General features: G+C 39.1%; 1 protein-coding gene across 1 annotated transcript in view; it reads left to right on the forward strand.

Moving 5' to 3' along the window:
• Positions 1-19,868, forward strand: part of cacng8.L (calcium channel, voltage-dependent, gamma subunit 8 L homeolog) — a 47,891-nt gene that overhangs the window by 12,393 nt on the left and 15,630 nt on the right. Inside the window, exon 2 of the mRNA XM_018226416.2 lies at positions 17,702-18,266. Within this exon, the coding sequence (XP_018081905.1) occupies positions 18,044-18,266 (223 nt within the window). The 5' untranslated portion in view covers positions 17,702-18,043. The remainder of the gene's footprint in view (positions 1-17,701; positions 18,267-19,868) is intronic.

The raw sequence follows: 19,868 nt of genomic DNA on the forward strand, positions 1-19,868 counted from the left end.
ACCTGGCTGAGCAATAGTCCTTACCTGTCCCTGGCATTGCAGCTTGGGGTCTACTTAGCGACAAGCTAGTGGGTAACGAAATCCACCAATGATGCCCCACCACTCTTACAAATTTTATTAATTTCCTCTTCTTAGAATTCTGCTCCATTGTAAAGGTGGAGTTTAATTTTGAGTCCCTAATTCTGATTTATATATCAAATCATTGATAACAAATCCATTTACAATATACTCAATCTACTCAATATTTTGCCTTCTTTTCATGTTGCTGGCCCCCAAGAGAACTGTAGAAAACCCAAACTCAGAAATAATCTCTGCCAAGAGGAAGTAAAGAAGGCAGAGCGTGGAAGGGTAAATGAAACGTTTCCTAATTTTCGCTGTAGTATACAAATAGCGAACATATGGCAGGAGCTTCCTGCGGCTAAGATATGGTCAGTCTTGCACCAGCGGCGGGTTGGAATTCTTTCATTCCTAGCCAATAACTTTATTAGTTAATTCAGGCTATTTTGTTTGGCCACAATGTGTTGTGCATACACACTGGGATATCCGAGATTAGAATTAGATGTTCCAAGTTGGATTCCAAAGTTTGAATTGATTTGGGTCGCTGAAGATAATACCAACTCTTCTGGGGCCTGGGCATGTGTGTTTTTTGAGTTATTTAGCTTTTAATTCTCTCCAATATGCAGTTTACGCAATCTGGTTGCTAGGGTCTAAATTGCCCTACCAACCATGCATTGATTTGAATAAGAGACTGGAATATGAATAGGAGAGGCCTGAATAGCCTTACAGATTAGCCTTACAGAACATCAGTTTTTTAGATGGGGTCAGTTAACCCCATTTGAAAACTGGAAAGAGTTAAAAAAACTATAAAAAATAAAAACATGAAGGCCTATTGAAAAGTTGCTTAGAGTTGGCCATTCTATAACATTTTAAAAGTTAACGAAATGGGGAAATACCCCATTTAAAGGAAAATAAAAAATATATTGAAGACTGATCCCAGATTATCACTATCTACATTACATTACGGTGATATTTAAAGGTGACATTTCCCCTTTAAGGTCTATTGAAAAAGGAGCTTTCTTAGGAATAAGGGAATTTAGATTTTTCTGTTCTACTTTTCCTTTTAAGAACTTTGTTCTAAAACCACTAGATCATCCAGATTCGCTAGCAAGTAAAAGCAGCTTGGGAAATCTCTGGGAGGTCACTTTTAGTTGCTCATTCACAGCTCGGGTAGAGGAGAGGAACGAGGAATGTATAATTAAGGCCCACGACTGGGAGTGAGAATAAAATCCATCATCTGCAATTGCCTGAGCTCAGCTTAAACCACTTGAAGCTCGGGAAGTAAATTGCCCTGTTTGTCATCATTTAGTAAAAGTTGCTTTTTTTCATTTATTTATAAAATCTATTTAAAATTCTGTTTAAGCAGGTACAGCAAGGCAGCCATTTGTTATGTACGGTGCATTCTTTTCACACAGTGGAAGGCAATTTTTGGAAAAGTAGTGAAGCTATTGAAAAGTACAAGGCTTCCGTTACATATCTCATGGACCCAAATGCTGCAGCCCTAAGGGTCCCCATTAGCGATGAGTAGTGATGGGCGAATTTATTCGCCAGGCATGAATTAGCGAAAATTCGCTAGCAAAAATTTGCCGGCGTCAAAAATAATTGTCGGCGGCTTCGAAAAAAATGGACGCCGGTGTAAAAAACGAATTTCCCGCAAAATTCGCGAAATGGCGAAAAATTTGCGAAACGCCGCAAATTCGCCCATCACTAGCGATGAGCGAATTTTTTCGCCAGGCATGGATTTGGCAGTGAAATTCTGCATTTTGCCATCTGTGGTTTTTTTTTTCATGAAAGTGCTGAAAAAATTTGCTGCGGAAAAAATTCTCGACGACAAAAAAAATTCGCCAAGACAAAAAGGTCACCCCAAGAAAAATGTACTTTAAGGCATTTGGAGAGAGAGAAAAAAGTTGAACGCAAAAAAAAAACTTCACTATGTTTTATGAATTTTTCCCCGTCTTCTTGGCGAAGCAAAACAGGATAGATTATCTTATCACTAGTGCCCATTTAAGGAGCACTGTAATTTCATTACGGACCTGCCGCTGGCTGGGAATTACAGGTCTCTCCTGCATCTTGCACCACATCCTAGCTTATACTGAATGATGTTCAAGACAGGGCAATTAAAAAAGAATGTCCATGTACCACCCCCCCCCCCATTTAGGGTTGTCACTTTTGTCAGAAGCAAATGGGGCAGGCCAGTGATGTCAGGGTCTAGTTGGTGATGTCAGGGGGCAGGCCAGTGATGTCAGGATCTTGTTGGTGATGTCAGGGGGCAGGCCAGTGATGTCAGGGTCTGGTTGGTGATGTCAGGGGGCAGGCCAGTGATGTCAGGATCTTGTTGGTGATGTCAGGGTGCAGGCCAGTGATGTTTGGGATAGAGCAGTCATGGTTGGAGGCTTTGACATCACATGTCACCCAGTTGGGGAGGAATATGGTTTTGACAGCCCTTTCAAAAATCAGGCTGTCCAGTTAAAAATTGGACAGATGGCAACGTTACTCCCAGCCCTCTTCCCATGAATAGAGTCCAACATATAGACCTGCGCCTAAGGGTGCAACCAGTGGTTTAGGGTGCAAAGTACTAGAAACATGAAGCTTTGTACTCTACCCTGAGCTTTGTTTAATCGATAAAGTGTCTAATAACTAAGGGGCAAATAAATTCGGCAGGCATGGATTCGCGGAAAATTTCTGGGTTTTGCCTCCCATGAATAAATTGTTGCGCGCATAAAAATCGTCTTGCATCAAAATTATTCAGACGCCCGTTTTCTTTAATGCATTTGGATGAAAGAGCCGTGCGTATAAAAAATTGTCGCACGCGTCAAAATAATTTAGACGCCCATTGACTTCAATGCGTTTTGCAAATTTTTTGCAGTTTTGAGAATTTTTATGCCGTTTCGTAAAATTTTTGCCAGAGCGAAACGGGACAGATTCGCCCATCACTAGTGTCTAATAAATCTATGAAGATTCTCATTGATCCAGGTCATGATATACACTATCTAGTAGAATTATGTCCCTAAAGGGCAAATTGACCATTCGCTAGCGTGACGTCATTTCGGAACTTCGCTGATTCCTTAATGGGCGCAGGCTTCACTTCTCTAACGAAGGAGATAGACCATAGTGTTGCTTCACACTCTAATTCCAGGTGAATTTTTGTTCTGGTGAACGGACGTAACTCCGCCAATTCACTAAGATGTAGATTTTACTGAACGTTACCTCATTCGCCAGACTTGCCTTCACCAGCTCAGATCAGTCGAAGTGCAATGGAGTGCATAGGACTTCCTCAATTTTTAGTGCAAAAGTCCCAAAAAACACTGGCGTCTTTTCCTTTTTCAGAGTGATAGTCTGCAAAGGTCCTTAAAAATGTTTTTGGGTAACCAGGTTCCCCCCTCCATTTCCTAACATATGGCACATAAACTATACACTGGGCTCATGTGTAGGGCAATATAACAACTCTATTTTATTTAGGTTCCCTGGGCTTGTGTAGTGTAATGTAATGTATTTGTTGTCCATTCAACTTTATAATTTCTGTGTATGCAAATTAGCGCAACTTCACTTTGATTGCCGAAGTAACGCTAGCGAAAATTCGCCAGCGTTCTGCGCCCTGGACGCAACTTCTCACTTTAGGGAATTAGCGTTGCCCTAGCGAATTTACGCCTGGTGAAATGTTGCGATACTGCGAAGCCGTCGCTGGCAAATTTTTGCCGGTTAGGGAATTTGCCCCTTAGAGTTTTTCACCACTCATCCAAATCAACTGAACTGGTAGGGAATTCCCCGGGATATAAAAGAGGCTAATAAAATTCTTTTGCTAAAACAGAATTCGGTAAAAATACTTAAAAAGCTATAAAAGGGCTCATTTAGGGATGGAATAGGGGAGGGTGCTTTGGTAGTAAGGCTGTCAGCATGAGGCCAAAAATTGATTGTTACATAGGCCTATAATAAAACAAATAAATCAGCCTGATACAATTTTGTGTTTGGAATGAAGAATGTTGTTCTCACTCTGTTAGCACCTAATTACCACCTAATTACATTTTAAGCTTTATATTTATGAAGTTGAATACCTGTATGTCTCTAGACCCTGAATTTCAGAAGGTCTCTGTGCTCCATCATGGCCCCATGGTAGGAGATAAGGACAGGACCCACCGACACTGGGGCAAATTCACTAAGCCGCGAAGCGCCGAACGCTAGCGTTAATTCGCTAGCGTTTGGCATTTTCGCTACTGCGCAAATTCACTAATGAACGCTGGTGTAGTTTCGCTAGTGTTACTTCGCAACCTTACGCCAGGCAAATTTTCGCTAGCGACGAAACTACGCAAATTCACTAACTTGCGCAGTGTACTGAACGCTACCTTTTACGCTAGACTTCCTTCGCCACCTCAGACCTGGCGAAGCGCAATAGAGTAGATAGGGATTGTTTAAAAAAAAAGTCAATTTTTTTTCTAAGTCCCAAAAAAACGCTGGATTGTTTTCTACATGATGGCTGATAGGCTGAAAAAGATCGAAAATTTTTTGGGGCTCCCCTTCCTCCCCCCTACATTTGCTGATTTGAAGGTTTTGTAGGCATTTGTAGTGCAGATACGTGTTCCTCCATTGAAATTTGAATTTCCCGCCGTATGCAAATTAGCCTTAGCTAGCGTAACTTCACTTTATATAGCAAATCAACGCTAGCGCAACTTCGCAACCTTACGCTACCCCTGTGCGCAACTTTGGATTTTAGTGAATTTGCGGAGCCCTGGCGAAACTACGCCTGGCGAAGTGTGGCGAAGTGCGGCAAAGTGCGGCGAAGTTGCGCCTGGCGCAACTTCGCATCTTAGTGAATTTGCCCCACTGTGTTCTGCATCTGTATATGTAGTTGTTCGGTGCTAGGTGCAGCAGGCAACCAGACCCTGGGTACAAATGTTTTCCAATTTCTACCTATTACTTTTTTTCAGTTGTATACTAAGTAATATAAGCTAAGCATGAACATATGAAGGCAAATTGCTGAATTTCTAAGAAACACTTCTCTTCTCCCTGCTTGCAGAAGCTTTTGACTAGGTACAAATGACGGAGAATCCATTCACCAATATTGTACGTAATGCAAGACATTTGCCAAATTGATATTTACTCAGCTACTGCAATTGCCTGGCTGCAAACAGTCGTCGACTCGATTCTGCAACTGTCAGTCAAATCATGTGACTGCAAATGATTTTAATGCAGCATAATTGAATCGGAATCCTTAAAGGAAAAAGACGCTTGCCAGTGCAAAACTGGATCCGACCAGTCGCAGGGACGTGCATGGAATTTCCAGCAGATAAATGGATGAAGGTTTGGGGGCCTTACTGTTATGAAAATTAACATTGAGCATTGAGTTATTGAGCAAAATTTAATTCTGGGGAAAACACTGCATTTTGCATAACAAGATGAGCTTGGTTTTGGTATTCAATGGCGGTCGTTTACAAAGTGCAGAGCCAGTGTCGGACTGGGGTGTGCTGGGCCCACTCAGGCTGCAATGTCAAGGGACCCCCTTGTGACCTCAAGTGCCCCCCGGCTTCTGCCTCCCTTCCCCTGCTTGCACTGTGCCCCATACCCTTTAACCTCTTTTGGATTGCTTGACTTGCAACTGTGGGGGAACGTGCCAAGCAGCATCCACTGGGAGTGGATCTGGGTTGGCGGGGGCCCATGAATACTGGGGTCCATTGGGTTTTCTCCCAGTGTCCTGTAAACCCACTCCAATCCTGTATAGGGCAGGTTGCAAAGTGCTGAGCTCTAGGGGGAGCAAAGTTGCTCTAGCACTTGCTAGACCCCTATTTATTAGGCTGCAGTTGAGTATGGGTCTATATTGTCCCTTTAAATCTATACAGTGTAGAACAAGAACATTATTTATGGAACTGTTTTACTTGTAGCTTCAAACTATTTACTGACACAAATTAGAATATTTTGCAATGTAGCACTGTATGTTGTCATATCCAGTAGTTGTATTTGCTTGATTCCCCCGGTGTACATTATAATGACGCCGCATTGCCTGAAGGCTCTGGTGAACGTCGAACACTTTTGCCAATAAGTGACACTTCAGTTGACGGAGATGCTGTTATAGATTGGATACACGCGGATGTTGATTTATTATTGTATTTGGTGTCCAATATGGCTTTAAGCTTTTAAGGTAATGACTCCGGGGGAGCATTTGGGCACTAGGAAGGTCACTCTTTAAGAACTACCAAAGGGCCCAAAGTCACACCCATTGACTTGCATTTTAATTAACTGAAAATGCTTAAGAAATACTCCAATAAATGCTCCATGTACCTTTACAAGCCAATACTTTTAGGTTTTAAACTGCATTAAGGTGGACAGGGTTTCCAGTTTGAAATGTCCCTAAGGACATCCATCAAGAGCATTTCATGTCAATTACTGGATGAAAACAGATGCCGTTCTTAGCAACTTTCTAATAAATATATACTAGGATATTTCAATGGTAAAAAGTATTTCTTTATCCCTTTTGTGCTCTAGTTCTGAAACAGCATATCAAAAGTCAGGAGGATGGACCCTGCTAACGTGGTAGTATGGGGCCCCATGATTACTGATGGAGGCTCTGTTGATTTAAAAAGGGTCAGTTTGCTCATTTTAAATACCAGGTTAAAAATACATTTTTAAATATAAAATAGAAATGAAAAATTATATTTGCATACCTTATACAGATATGGGACCTGTTATCCAGAATGCTCGGGACCTGGGTTTTTTCCAGATAAGGGGGGGTCGTTCCATAATTTGGATCACCATACATTTATCAAAGGCCGAATGTTATAGCTTTTTATACCTCAAATGAATTTGAATGAACTCACAACTCCAATGGTTTCTAATTTAAGAGAAAACTCAATTGGAAAAAAACTCGATTCTGCAAAACCTGAAAATTAATAGAGTTTTCAGCAGAAAAAAAACTGGAATTGCTCAAAATGATTGAGTTTTAGGACAAAACCATCTGAATATAATCCCAAACATCATGAAGGCTATTTGCATCTTCAAATGATTCAAGGGGCCTCTGCCATTGACTCCTACATGACCTCGAGGGGTTTTAGATGGTGTATTTTTGGATTCGAGCTATTTCCAGGGTCGGGGTATAATAAATCTCGAAAAATTCAGTTTTTTTCCCGAAAATGTGAGTTTTGACCAAAAAAATAACCTCGAAAACTTGAATTGTCATGGAAAACTCAACTCGGACCTTAATAAACAACCCTCTTAAGCTACAAAAAATTATTTAAACATTAAATTATTTAAATAATTTACATGACCTTGATAGGTTTTAGATGGTGTATTTTTGGATTCGAGCTATTTCCAGGGTCGGGGTATAATAAATCTCAAAAAATTCTAATTTTTTTCCGAATAATGTGAGTTTTGACCAAAAAAATAACCTCGAAAACTTGAATTGTCATGGATAACTCAACTCGGACCTTAATAAACAACCCTCTAAAGCTACAAAAAATTATTTAAACATTAAATTATTTAAATGGTTGCTGTCCACAAAGACATGGGGGTTCCACGTCTGAGATGCTATTTATGGTTTGCTTTTGAGAAAAGCCCATTTCTTTTCAGATATCTCCATCCTTAGGGGCACAGTTGGCTTGAGTCCAGTATCAGATAAAGTGGAGTTCTGTAAGGCAAGTGACAGGCAGGAATCGGATCCAGTGACAGAGTCTGAATGGAAGCTCGCTGTGTGGCAGATATCTTTGTTTTGTTACAAATTGCCCTCATTCTGTCACCGTTATAAAGAGCGTTTGGCTGGGTTAGAATGTCTTCTTTGGGCATATCGATGATAAGGCTCCATCTTGCTCAATGTATATGAGCAGTAAACACTGTAGGTGGTTACTGGTTTGGAAAAGCATTTAGAATATAGAAAAGGTAAGAGATGTACTGATGTGGCCAGTTGTATAGAGGTAACTACTTTGTGTTCTCCACTGATTTGATTATCTGAGTCTTATTTCTAACTCAGTGGGTTTCCAGTATGATGAAAGCCCCAGCTTGATATTGGTTAATTCTCCTGGGAAAACTTAGTGCCTTTTATTACATAACCTCCTATTTCTCTAAAATCACGAATGCCATGAAAGCTATTAAAAGATCCTAAATATAAAAAGTATGGACAGAAGGAAGTGCAGAAAAAATTACGGATATCCAAAAACCTATTTGAATGAAAATCCAAAAACCTCTTAAAGTCTGTATGGCTCCCACTGATTTATATTGGACCTCGACTGCTTTTCCTTGGAGAAGCTTTGTATTAGCATTTTTCATGGTTTTACACTTAATAAAGCTCGATTTATTAACAACAAAATTAACAAAATCTAGACTTTTTAGAGATAAAATTTGAATAGTAAATTGGCCCCCTAGTGCAACTATAGTAACATCACTATAAAACCCAGGGTGTTATGCTTTAACATGGACTAATGTTTTTTTATTCTAACACACTAGATAACTAAGAGTAAATTGCACATTGGTTGCTATGGATTACAGCACTCCATTGTTACTACACTAAAGTCAAGAGTATATACAAATAAGTGATGTAACTTTGCCAGTCCTTGTGAAAAGACCATCCTGGATTCCCCTCCTGCCCCATCCACCAGTACAAGAAATTGCAAGTCAAAATTGTGGATCACCTGCATGCACCCTCCACTGTGGACCACCTGTATAGAAGAAACAGACCTACCCCCCCCCCACAACATTGCTCTTACCATTACTCTTATGACACATACAACCGGACTTGTTGATATTTAAAAGCTGTTTAAAAGCAAACATCTTCTTGTTTGCTGTGGCTTACTGCACCTGCAATCAAGTTATTCATCAAAGGTCGAGTTGTGGTTTTTTTTGAGGGGTAGTTTCAGTAAAAACTTAAATTTTTCAGGAACAATTATGCCCCGAAACAGCTAAAAATCTGAAAATACTCCAGCTAAAGCATGTCAAGGTCATGTAGAAGTCAAAGGCAGAGGTCCCTTGAGCCATTTTGAATATCTGTGTAGTCTTCATGATTTTCTGGGTTTTTATCGGCGCTTTGGCTGAAAACTCAATCAATTCAAGCTATTCAGGCTTTTTTCGCAGATACCTTGATTAATTCGAGTATTGGAGTTTTTCCCCATAGATTCAAGTTTTTTTGCATTCAGTTTTTTTTTTATAAATAAGCACAAATTTGAGTTGTGAGTTTATTCGAGGTAGAAAAAAACTCACAAACCTCACAAACTTTGACCTTTGATAAATAACACCCTTAGTGTTTTTTTATTGCATATGGGGACATAAGGTATTTTTTTACTCTACTTTTTAAGATATTTTGACATGGTCTTAGAATAAGCTAAAACTCCCATCATAAAAAAAAAACATGCACTTGCATTTATAGTGAATTACTTGTGAAACAGGGGACCAGGGAATGTGCATTGATTAATTGGACAAATCAGTTGCATTTCCATTGTATTTAAACACATTTTTACTTAGCCTTCGAGTGCTCCCAAAACCCCCCTTATATTTTCAGTTATTCACTATACCACATGTTCAGAAGCCAGCTTATAATAAAATGATGATGATGTCATTAATGAGGTCTGTGGAACAGTTCAGGTCTGAGGTCCATAAAATTGTCTTAGAAGGCCACATGTGCCCCATGGTCTTCTAGTTGGACAGTCCAGCTCTTGTCAGTGGGAGCTTCACACCCACCAAAGCCACAGAGATGGTGGATGTAGAACTTAGAGATCTTCTACAAGAGTCAGAGTTGGCCAACTGTAAGTGAGCCTGGCTTGTGAGGATGAATACAGAAGTCATCAATACATCTGCTGGTAAGGTCTTGAGTGATGGCATGATGCCAGCTTTATAGCAGACCAATGTAGTTTAAACATCTATTGTAAAAAACAAAAAGGTAATTTTATTGAGCTGGGAGTGCTGCTGTACTTTGTTTTTGTGGAATATTGTTGTTCTTGGTAATTTCACATAGAATAGAGGCAAGCACACCAAATTTCAATAGGGAATTGAGTGCGGATACATTTGTTCTGAAAGGGCTTAGTATATTCTCATCGACATAAAAAGAATATTACTTCTGGCTGATACAATGAAGGAAAAGCTTCTTCTAAAGTTCAAATCTCCAGTGACACAGAACACAAATCTGTCAGAGACTGGCCCCATTTAGATCTTAAACACTCATACCCCAAGCAGCAGCAGTTATCATTCTTGCCCTGTACATCAACCATTGGGTTGTCACTGGATCATGCATGAGTATCTGCTAAGGGTTAAAGTGATTGCTAAGAATCAATTATGAAATGGATTGAAATGTTGAGATACTTTCAGACGCAAGGCTCATTTCCACAATAAAGTGAGTTTTTTTAAAAAAGTTTTTTTAGATTTTTTTCTTTCAATCAATAAATGGTAATAGATCTGCCGCCTTAAGTTAAATAAATCCTGCTTAGTCGTTTTCACTCATGAATTTTAATTAGGAAACAAATTAAGTTGCCTTTAAATGTCTGCTAAATGCAATTCCAGAGTAAGATAAATTTTCATTATTCATTTATTGATTATGTCTGAATGGTTGCAAGATAATATTAAGATGTTTTAATCACAGCTTTTGGTTGTGAAATCGGTCCTGCTCATGTGACCTTCACATTTTTAAAATATTACTAGTACGTACACTTGACACCTCATGTGGCTTTCCATGTGGCTTTCCATGTAGTAGATAAAGAATCCATAAATGGTTACCATCTACATTGGAAGTCCTAAACAGGCATAGGTGGTCTATGATCTGCTTTAGACACCAATTAGATGACCTGTGACTGGTTTTTGTAGCAAATTGCTATGAACTTTCCTACATAGTGAATCTAAAAACCATAAGGCCCTTGGTTACACCATTGGTTGGTTAAAGCTGCCCTTGGAAGGCTAATCTTTGGGCAGGGCCACCTTTAGTTCATAACAAGGTTAAAAGAGAAATGTAGGATATCAGCCATTGTTCACCCTTGCACCCTGAATCTTACCATAATACTAGGAGGTTTCTACCAGGCAATTGCTATTCACGTCAATGTCAGGTGGCATCAGTGATGTGGTCCTACTACCTGTTGATTATCGGATTAACCCGATATCGCCCTGCTGCTGGTGGACATATCTGGGAAAGATCCACTCATTTGGAGACCTCGCCAAACAAGCATCTCTTATCATGTATGGCCACCTTTAGTCCATCTATCTCTGCTCCTTTTCCTCAGGGCTTCCTCAAGATTTTAAACCCCCTGCTTTATGTTTTAGCCTTCATTTTGTACTAGTTGAAAGACTTTTTCGTAGTTTCACGAATTTTTCGGTGAATCAAAACTAGACAGTTTCGCTCATCACTAGTTACTTAATTTCTTGGTGTCCCGGCTACTTAGTGCGCCTTTAATGACTGCCTTGTTAGCTGTAAAGCACTTTGAGTCCCACAGGAGAAATGCGTTATATAAATGATTCCCTTTCCCCTGAAAATAATATAAAGGTCATGTCCCATGGTCTTCACTTACAGGAGATAATGATGACAAATGGATTAAATGAGTTTCTGTTATATTTTGAGACCACACAATAAATACCCATGAGGAGGACCTCATGGGCTATAGAAAAATGATGGATATGGGGGACCATTGTTTGCCAACCTACAACAGATCTACAAATAGATCATCCATGCTGACTAAATTAATGGATTCTTCCTACCCTATCTCAGCTGGTATCATTATATACCATAAATAGACTGTACAGAGGTTTCTGACATTGCCATGCAGTCCCGGAGTTGAGTACATCACCAAGTGAGTTCTGCATACATCATAAATATAGAGGACTATTTTGTTGAACTGGGCAGGGTGGCTATGAATACATTGAATAAACACCAGGACCAGCAATTACCTGGACAGTTTTTAAAATAAAGTGGGATGGCAATTGGAAATTAGCATCAATTAGTGATTATGTAATCCTATGTGCAGTCGTATATTCTACTGATCGACTGTAACGAGTAGAAGGGATTCTGCCTCTGTGTGGGCTATTTTCGGCAATTGCAAGGAACGTTGCTGTGAATATTTCTTCCTTATATGGTCCTCTATTTATATAAAAATACGTTGAGGTGCCAGAAGGTTATGGTTTGAGGAAATCAGTGCTGATGTGATCTGCAATTCCAGCAGAAGAGATGAGCAGCAACTTATTAATACGAGCATTGACATTAGGCATCTTCGTGCGTATGATCCACTGGGTTTTGCAGGTTTATCCAACAGCTACAGTAGAAGAGAACAATCCAATGTGTCTGAAAAGGTCATCTTCTCATGAGCTGAATAAGAGAGATAAGTAGTAAAATAAGCCACTTTCTTGCAAACAACCTTTGTTGACTTGAATTATGGAAAGATGTGGTATTTAATTACAAGACATATTCCAGTAATACTTCTTTATTCCATCTCCAGCATGTAAAAAATAGGATAATATATGCGTTAATGATTGGCACCAAATATTCACATTGTCCAAATGATCACCTGAAAGTCTTTTGGAGCTTAATGTAGCCTTATACTATTACATTGTCCTTCACTCTTGTGTGAAGTTACATTGTTATAGCTTCATATTGCTTAGCATTTCACCTTATTCTATTGAATTGCTGTAAATACTGCATGTAGGCTCGGGGAGCATTCCTCGTGCTGCATTGTGCATGCACTACCTACTTGGTTGCTAGGTAACTTGATATTGACATCAGGAATAATAAATGTCTCTTGAATAAAGTAGTGAGACAAATTTAAGATGTTGTTCGCATTGCTTAGTTTAAATATATACTTTTACAACCATTTTGTACCCGATATAACAAATAATACAATTAGGTAGGTATAGTAATAAAGACATTATATACAGTATGAAACTCAAGCTGATCAATAAAATGTTGTATCATTAGACCTAGAGTTATTCAATGGAAGATCAAGGCTCCTCCCCTCATTGCCTACAGGTGCAGAGCTCCTTCTAGCCCAGGGGTCCCTTACCTTTCTTACTCATGAGTCTCAGTTTAATGGACTTAGTAAGCAACAAAAGAATCATAAACGTCCATGGGGGAGCCAAATATGGGATGGTATTGGCTATTTAGTAGCCTCTATGCAGACTGTCAGCTTACAGGAGGCTTTGTTTGCTAGTGCTGTAGTTTTTATATAGTTTTTTAACCAAACCTTGCAACCAAGCCAGGAATTCAAAAATGGTCACTGGGAGACACTGGGAGCAACATCCAAGAGGTTGGTGAGCAACATGTTGCTCAAGAGCCACTGGCTGGGGATCACTGTTCAAGCCTTTCAACAAGACAGGTTCAGACATACTCACTCTCAGTTGTGCAATAAGAAGACAAGGGAAGATATCTGTAGGCAAATGCTAATTTGTAAGGAGCTTAATATTGTCATACAGCTAAATGTCTTTATAACAGACCTTAGATCCATGAGACTCTAAAGAAATTGCTTCAATTTACTGTAAGAGGAAATCTGAGCAAACAGAGGAAAGCTTCATGTTAAAAAGATGAGAACATACAAAGGGAGCATCCTTTTTTGATAGAAGGGTTTAAGAGTCACTGGGCCCCCCTGGGGTTATTTGGAATATACCATCTCCTAAACCTTAAGCAGTGGATATTTGCAGAAGTCCAAAAAAAGTTACATATTGCAAATGTTTGTTTTTTTAAGCTCTCTCCCCCAGAGACCTAAACACTCCCACTCTAACATCGTTTGAAAGAATCTGTGTGCCAGGCTCAAAAAGCCTTGATTTCTACATTGTATAGAAATATCACGACCTTACCTAAGGAATCATTTCCCAAACACCCCTATATGTTAAAATGTGAAGAGATTACCACAACCTTCTCAATGGAAGAATGGGCAGATATCTGGGAAAATGTGAATAAAAGTATGACACCCCTGTGAAACTGAGCCGCATTTTCCCAAGCACTTCCCCACTGTGTTGGAGAAATTGTGGCCTTAGGAGAACCTATAATGTGGGAATGCCCTATAATAACAGCACTATGGAAAGGTGAAGAAGATATGCTTTCTCAATTTCTACTGAGGGATATCCACCTAGATATATACACTACACTAGTGGGAAAACCTATCCCAGAATTTCACGGGAAATTTGTTAAATTCAAGGCGAAGCGAAACGGGACAAATTCGCCCCATGACTATTCAGAAGTAGTGTTCTCTGGGATAGGTTTTCCCACTAGTGTAGTAGAAACTGCCGAAAAATTCACGAAACGCCAATTTGGATGCCGGCGAATGGGCGCTGGAGTCAAAGTTGACGCCAGTGCGCATTAAAGTCAAAATTGGAGCCTGCGTTGGAACCGTCGCTGGAGACGTGAATTTGCGCCTGCCTAATAAATTCGCCCAACACCACTTCTGAACAGAGACTGACGAATTTTATCTTAACAGCAACTAGATTAGCAATCACTGCCCAGTGGAAAAAGCATACATTACACTAAATTAATAGATATAATACACAGAGTGAACGATATGAGGGAAATGGAATATATGATGGCAAATATTAGAGTTCGTAGAGACAATTGGGAGAAGATCTGGTCTAATTGGAACAATTATATAACTTCTAGTCACTCTCACACAGTGATACAGACCAACAAACATAAAAAAAACAAGATGGCATTTTCTGATTTCTCCCTTGAAGGGCAATTTTCTCCCTCTCCCGGTTACAAATTTGGTAATTGTTTAAGCAATATAATGTAACTCTCTGTTGAGCAATGTAATAGGTATAAGATGTGTTTCTATAATCAGGCTTCACTTACATATTATGGTTCAAAGCGTTACAATATGTTAATATCTAAACTGAACTGTAATCTGTAATACTGAATATCAATGTGATATACTTGTGACGTTTTTTTCTTTTTATATGCAAGAAAAAAACAAATACAAAATTTTAAATTAGAAAAAAAAACAAAGGGAGCATCCTGGTCAAGATTTAATCCAAGACCCCACGACTACGAGGCAGGAAACTCAACCGATGTGCTATGGTGGTATCTATACTGGGTTTGTGATCAAAATATAAGACTGATAATGTTTACATTGCCTTCAAGTCTATATTCTAGCCTTTAATCACAGTTCTTCAACATGACCGATATTGCAGCCCATAGCCGTGCCCTATAGAAGGATATTTCTAAGCCTTTCCTTTGATTCAACACAATTAAAATTAAATGTATTATTATTAGCTATTATGGTTAATGAAAGTGACCATGTTTGTGCGTGAGGCATTGTAGTGAAATTCCTTAGACTTCATATCGAAATGCACAGCCACTCTGAGAATCAAATAATACATCTGCTTCTTTAGAGCCCTCCATAGGTAGCAGAAGTGTGTAAGGCACATTTGCTTGTTGAGTACACAGAGTTGCCATCTGGAGCTGTTAACTCAAATAAACACGTTTAAAACAATGGTTAAAACTGTGTCTCGACGTTTTCACTTTTTTAGAAATCCAATGTACCTTGATTATTATCACTGCACAGTAAAGCAGAATTGTGCTTGGAAGATGCTACATGCTCCAGTGTCAGCCTCCTGATCTACAGGATTGGTTCTGTCTCGTCTAAACAGGCTTCAGTTGCCATTATTTTACAGCAGCCATATGTGCCAAATGCCACATTTTGTTTTTATATCCAGTAAGCATTTTGCCCAAACCCTTTTTTCTGGCACTGCTTTAAGGTTGGGAATTTGTTTGGGACAATGTTTAAAAAGCTACTTTAGATAAAATATTGGAAGCTATAAAGAATGCCCAGGCCAAACAGTATAGGGCCACAAGCTTTTATTGCTTCCAGTCTTTAATAATACAGCGCAATAAATATTTTATTGCACAAAAAAACTGTTATATTTGAGTATGGTGACCTTCTAGAATCATCATGTTTTATGACAAATTGGTCTGTGCTAGGTATGTAAACACTTAAAGCAGACTGTATGAAAGAAGGCCCGAATACTTGTTACCCAACCAGAGAATAAAGAGCCAAGACTCTATTTCTCCTTCATTGTGGGCAAAGGTCGGCCATAGACTTTGTCCCTTAATGGCATGAATATAGCTAACATATCTCCGACATTGTCCATAAACACACCAACCAATGGCAGCCAACAATAATTGATGGGCAAGGGATTAAAGAGACCCTTATATTTAACCCATGGCAAGGACCCAATTTAACTCTACCTGCTGTGACAATAACAGTTTTGGAAAATTAAACCTTCAGCAAGAAAACAAATTAACAATGTGACAACACATCCATACAAAGGCAAAATATAGCATTTTAGCAATTCATTTGATAACTGGTAAAAGGGTCCACCATCTGTCCTGCTTAAGAACCCTACCTGTATGATCACCCCTAGACATGAGCTCCTTGTAATGAGAAGTGTGTAATGAGGGTGCCTATAAATGTGTGAAGGATTTGGAAACCATTGACTGTTCCTTCAAACAGTCCCAGGCACCCTCAGTATACTCTTTGGTGTCCTTAATCTCCAAACCACAGGTCTTCAATGTTTCAGATGTACTGCTTCCAGTCCTACAGCCATTATGAATTAGCAATCTAATATTTACATTCATACAGCTAAATGGATATACATCTTGAAAGCAGTTTAATTCTCTAGTTTTTCTCTGTGACTTTTTCCATCATATCCAGCTATATTTGTGTCACGATCGCCGCCCGGAGCAGTTCCAGGAGCTCCGGGCGGCGTGTCCTCCCCTGCTGGCGTCGCTCCCAAAATGGCGGCGCCCATGGCCGCCACGTGGGTAGCGGCGCCGGCGCGATGATGTCAGCGCGCCGACGTCGGCGCAAGGACGCCAATGATGTCACAATGGTGCCAAATTCAAAATAAAAACGCTACCTAGACGCCAGAATGGCGCCCAAGTATAGGAAACTTTCCCTAAGTGTATCCTGGGTTCCCTGTGAGCTGATATTGCTAATCTTGTTCCTGATTATTATCTTGACCCTTGCCTGGACTTTGGACTTTGTTGTTATCTGCCTGCCCCTGAACTCTTGCCTGGATTCTGACTACTCTTTGGATTAACCCTTTGGACACCGCGACTTTGCTCCCTCAAGAGGGCTTCCTCCTCGATCCTGACAACCTCCCTGGAGGGAGCTCCCGGCTCCCTGACAATTTGTACATGAATAAGATGCTGCACTGACATCTAGAAATAGTATCTATAGTCTTATGGTAGCAGTTGGGTCTATTTATTAGATTATAGATGTTTGTTTGTCTATATAAATACTTCCATAAATCATGACTCTTCAACCAACTGTATGGCCCCTCACAGTTTGGGCAACAATAATGTAGCACTACTGTTGCCATCTTGTCCTACTCATATCACAACATTTATATACTTTGCATACCCCCTCTGAAATATAAGGATATTATAAGTTACGGAGGAGTTCCATGACCATATAAAAACACGAGGCTGAAGGTCATGGAGCTCCGATGCTCATGCTTTGCAACAGAGGGTTTTTTCTTCATTATAATACACAAGTTTCATTGAGTCAAGTGACAGAAATGACATTGCTAAACTCCGATTATAATTGATGACATCACTAAACACTGTTGATATCATTTACAGGATATTCATGGCTCTTGTGTATTATATAAGTTATAAATTGTATTTAAAATTAAAAATTCAAATGTATGTAAAATTTTACTGAAAGAATTTAGAAACTGACAGTTTGATCCTAATTCTTGATTTTCTCAGGTTTGTGATGCTAACTGTATCTTCATCCAGTTGATGCAGAGAAGTACGGACCAGATTATAGACAGTCAATGGAAGAAAATCTAGGGCTTGTTAAGAAGATAATCCTGGGTGAGTCAGTGGCTCCCTTTGTCCTTTGGCAAAAACATCTGAGTCGCTGGTGACATCCAAAGCCAAAAAGAAAAGGAAAAAAGAACATCGGGAGAAGGTGATAACCAAAGAACAAATCCCCACGACCCCAAGAAGAAGTCATCGAGCTTCTTCTACTAGAAACACATTTTCTTTGTATTGGAACCCACCCAGCCTGTCACCCTGGAGTCGTGGAAGAGGTGGAATGAGGGCAGAATGGTGTGGTGTGAGAAAGGAGTCCAGATTCTTATGACCACAGTGGGAGCTTTTGCTGCTTTTGGGCTTATGACAATCGCCATAGGGACAGATTACTGGCTTTATGCCAGAGCCTTCATCTGCAATACCACTAACATCTCTAGTGAGGAAACCCCACAGAAGGATAAAAAGGATCCTGGAGGGTTGACTCATTCTGGCCTATGGAGGATCTGCTGCTTGGAAGGTAATTGTGCTGTTTTATAAAATAACCCAAATATCCCTTCACGTTCATTGCTCCCCAGGTTAAAGCTTTACCGTCAGATTTTAGATTCCTTTAACAAAGGAAACAAAGACTAAATAGACACAAATAACCTTAACATAAGTGATAGCAGTCAGTATTTTATCTATTAGCATATTGAGTTTATGGTGAGACTTTTATTAAAATCCTCACACAAACAAGGAACCAAAAAACATGGTACAGGTATGGGATCCGTTATCAGGAAACCCATTAAGTCAATGCAGAAATATGCAAACTCACTGTGGGGCTGTAAGAGTGGATTTATCATATATATATATATATGGGCTGGTTTAGTAAAATCCAAATTTATCTCCTAATTTAAATACAAAAAGCTTGATTAAACTTGATTAAACTCCCATCCCAGATTTTATTAATAACTTAACTCAAACAAATCAGATCAGGAAAAAAAACGATTAAATCGAACGAAAACCTAAATCATACTATTTTTTTTTTTTTTTTTTAATTTGCTCAATTTTTTGGGGGATTTTGCCTGGATTTATTGGATTATCGTGCTAAACCGCTCAAAAAGCCAGACTAGAAAAATTTAAGGTTTAGTAATTTACCCCATTGATAATAATAATTTAGACATTGAATAAACCCAATAGGTTGGTTTTGCCTCCAATAAGGATCAATTATGTCTTATTCAGGATCAAGTACAAGCTACTGTTTTATTATTACAGAGAAAAATGAAATAATTTTGAAAAACTAGAATTATTTGATTAAAATGGAGAATGGAGTCTACGGGAGATGGCCATTCTTTAATTTGGATAACGGGTTTCCAGATAATGGATCCCATACCTGTATATAAAAAAAATATATATATACAGTATATATATATATATATATATATATATATATATATATATATATATTATAGATTCCACTGTTACAGCCCCGCAATGGGTTTGCATATTCACTTGACAAATCTCGGCATGGACCTTTAAAGGACAAGGAAAGTCTAAAATAAAATAGGGCTAGAAATGGTGTATTTTGTATACTAAACATAAACATGAACTTACTGCACCACAAGCCTAATCAAACAAATGATTTATGCTTTCAAAGTTGGCCACAAGGGGGTCACCATTTTGTTTCTTTGTTATACATCTTTGCAAGACCAAGACTGTGCACATGCTCAATGTGGTCTGGGCTGCTTAGGGATCTTTTTTAATTATCAAAACATGGAAACAAACAAAGCTGCTTGAGTTCTGCATGGCTGGGAAGTAAGGCGGGGGCTCCCCCTGCTGTTCATAAGTATGATTGTTTCCCTGCAGAGCAGTTAGGGACCGTCTGACAATTTCTATCCACAGCAGTAAATGAAAGGAGAATTTCACTGCATACAGTCAGGTTTCTTATAAAAACAGTACGCATTTTTTAATTAAAGTATATTGGAGATAGGTTTCTTTTTCATTAAAGAAATTAAAAATATTTTTTTGCCTCTACATGCCCTTTAATATATGTGTTCTTGTTGATCTAGCCACCTTCTAGCAGCCTGCTTGGACAGATAACAGCCTTTAAATCCGTAATTCAAATTGCTTGTATCACAGGAAT

The sequence above is a fragment of the Xenopus laevis genome, chromosome 7L (assembly GCF_017654675.1).
Source record: "Xenopus laevis strain J_2021 chromosome 7L, Xenopus_laevis_v10.1, whole genome shotgun sequence".
Taxonomy (NCBI): Eukaryota; Metazoa; Chordata; class Amphibia; order Anura; family Pipidae; genus Xenopus; species Xenopus laevis.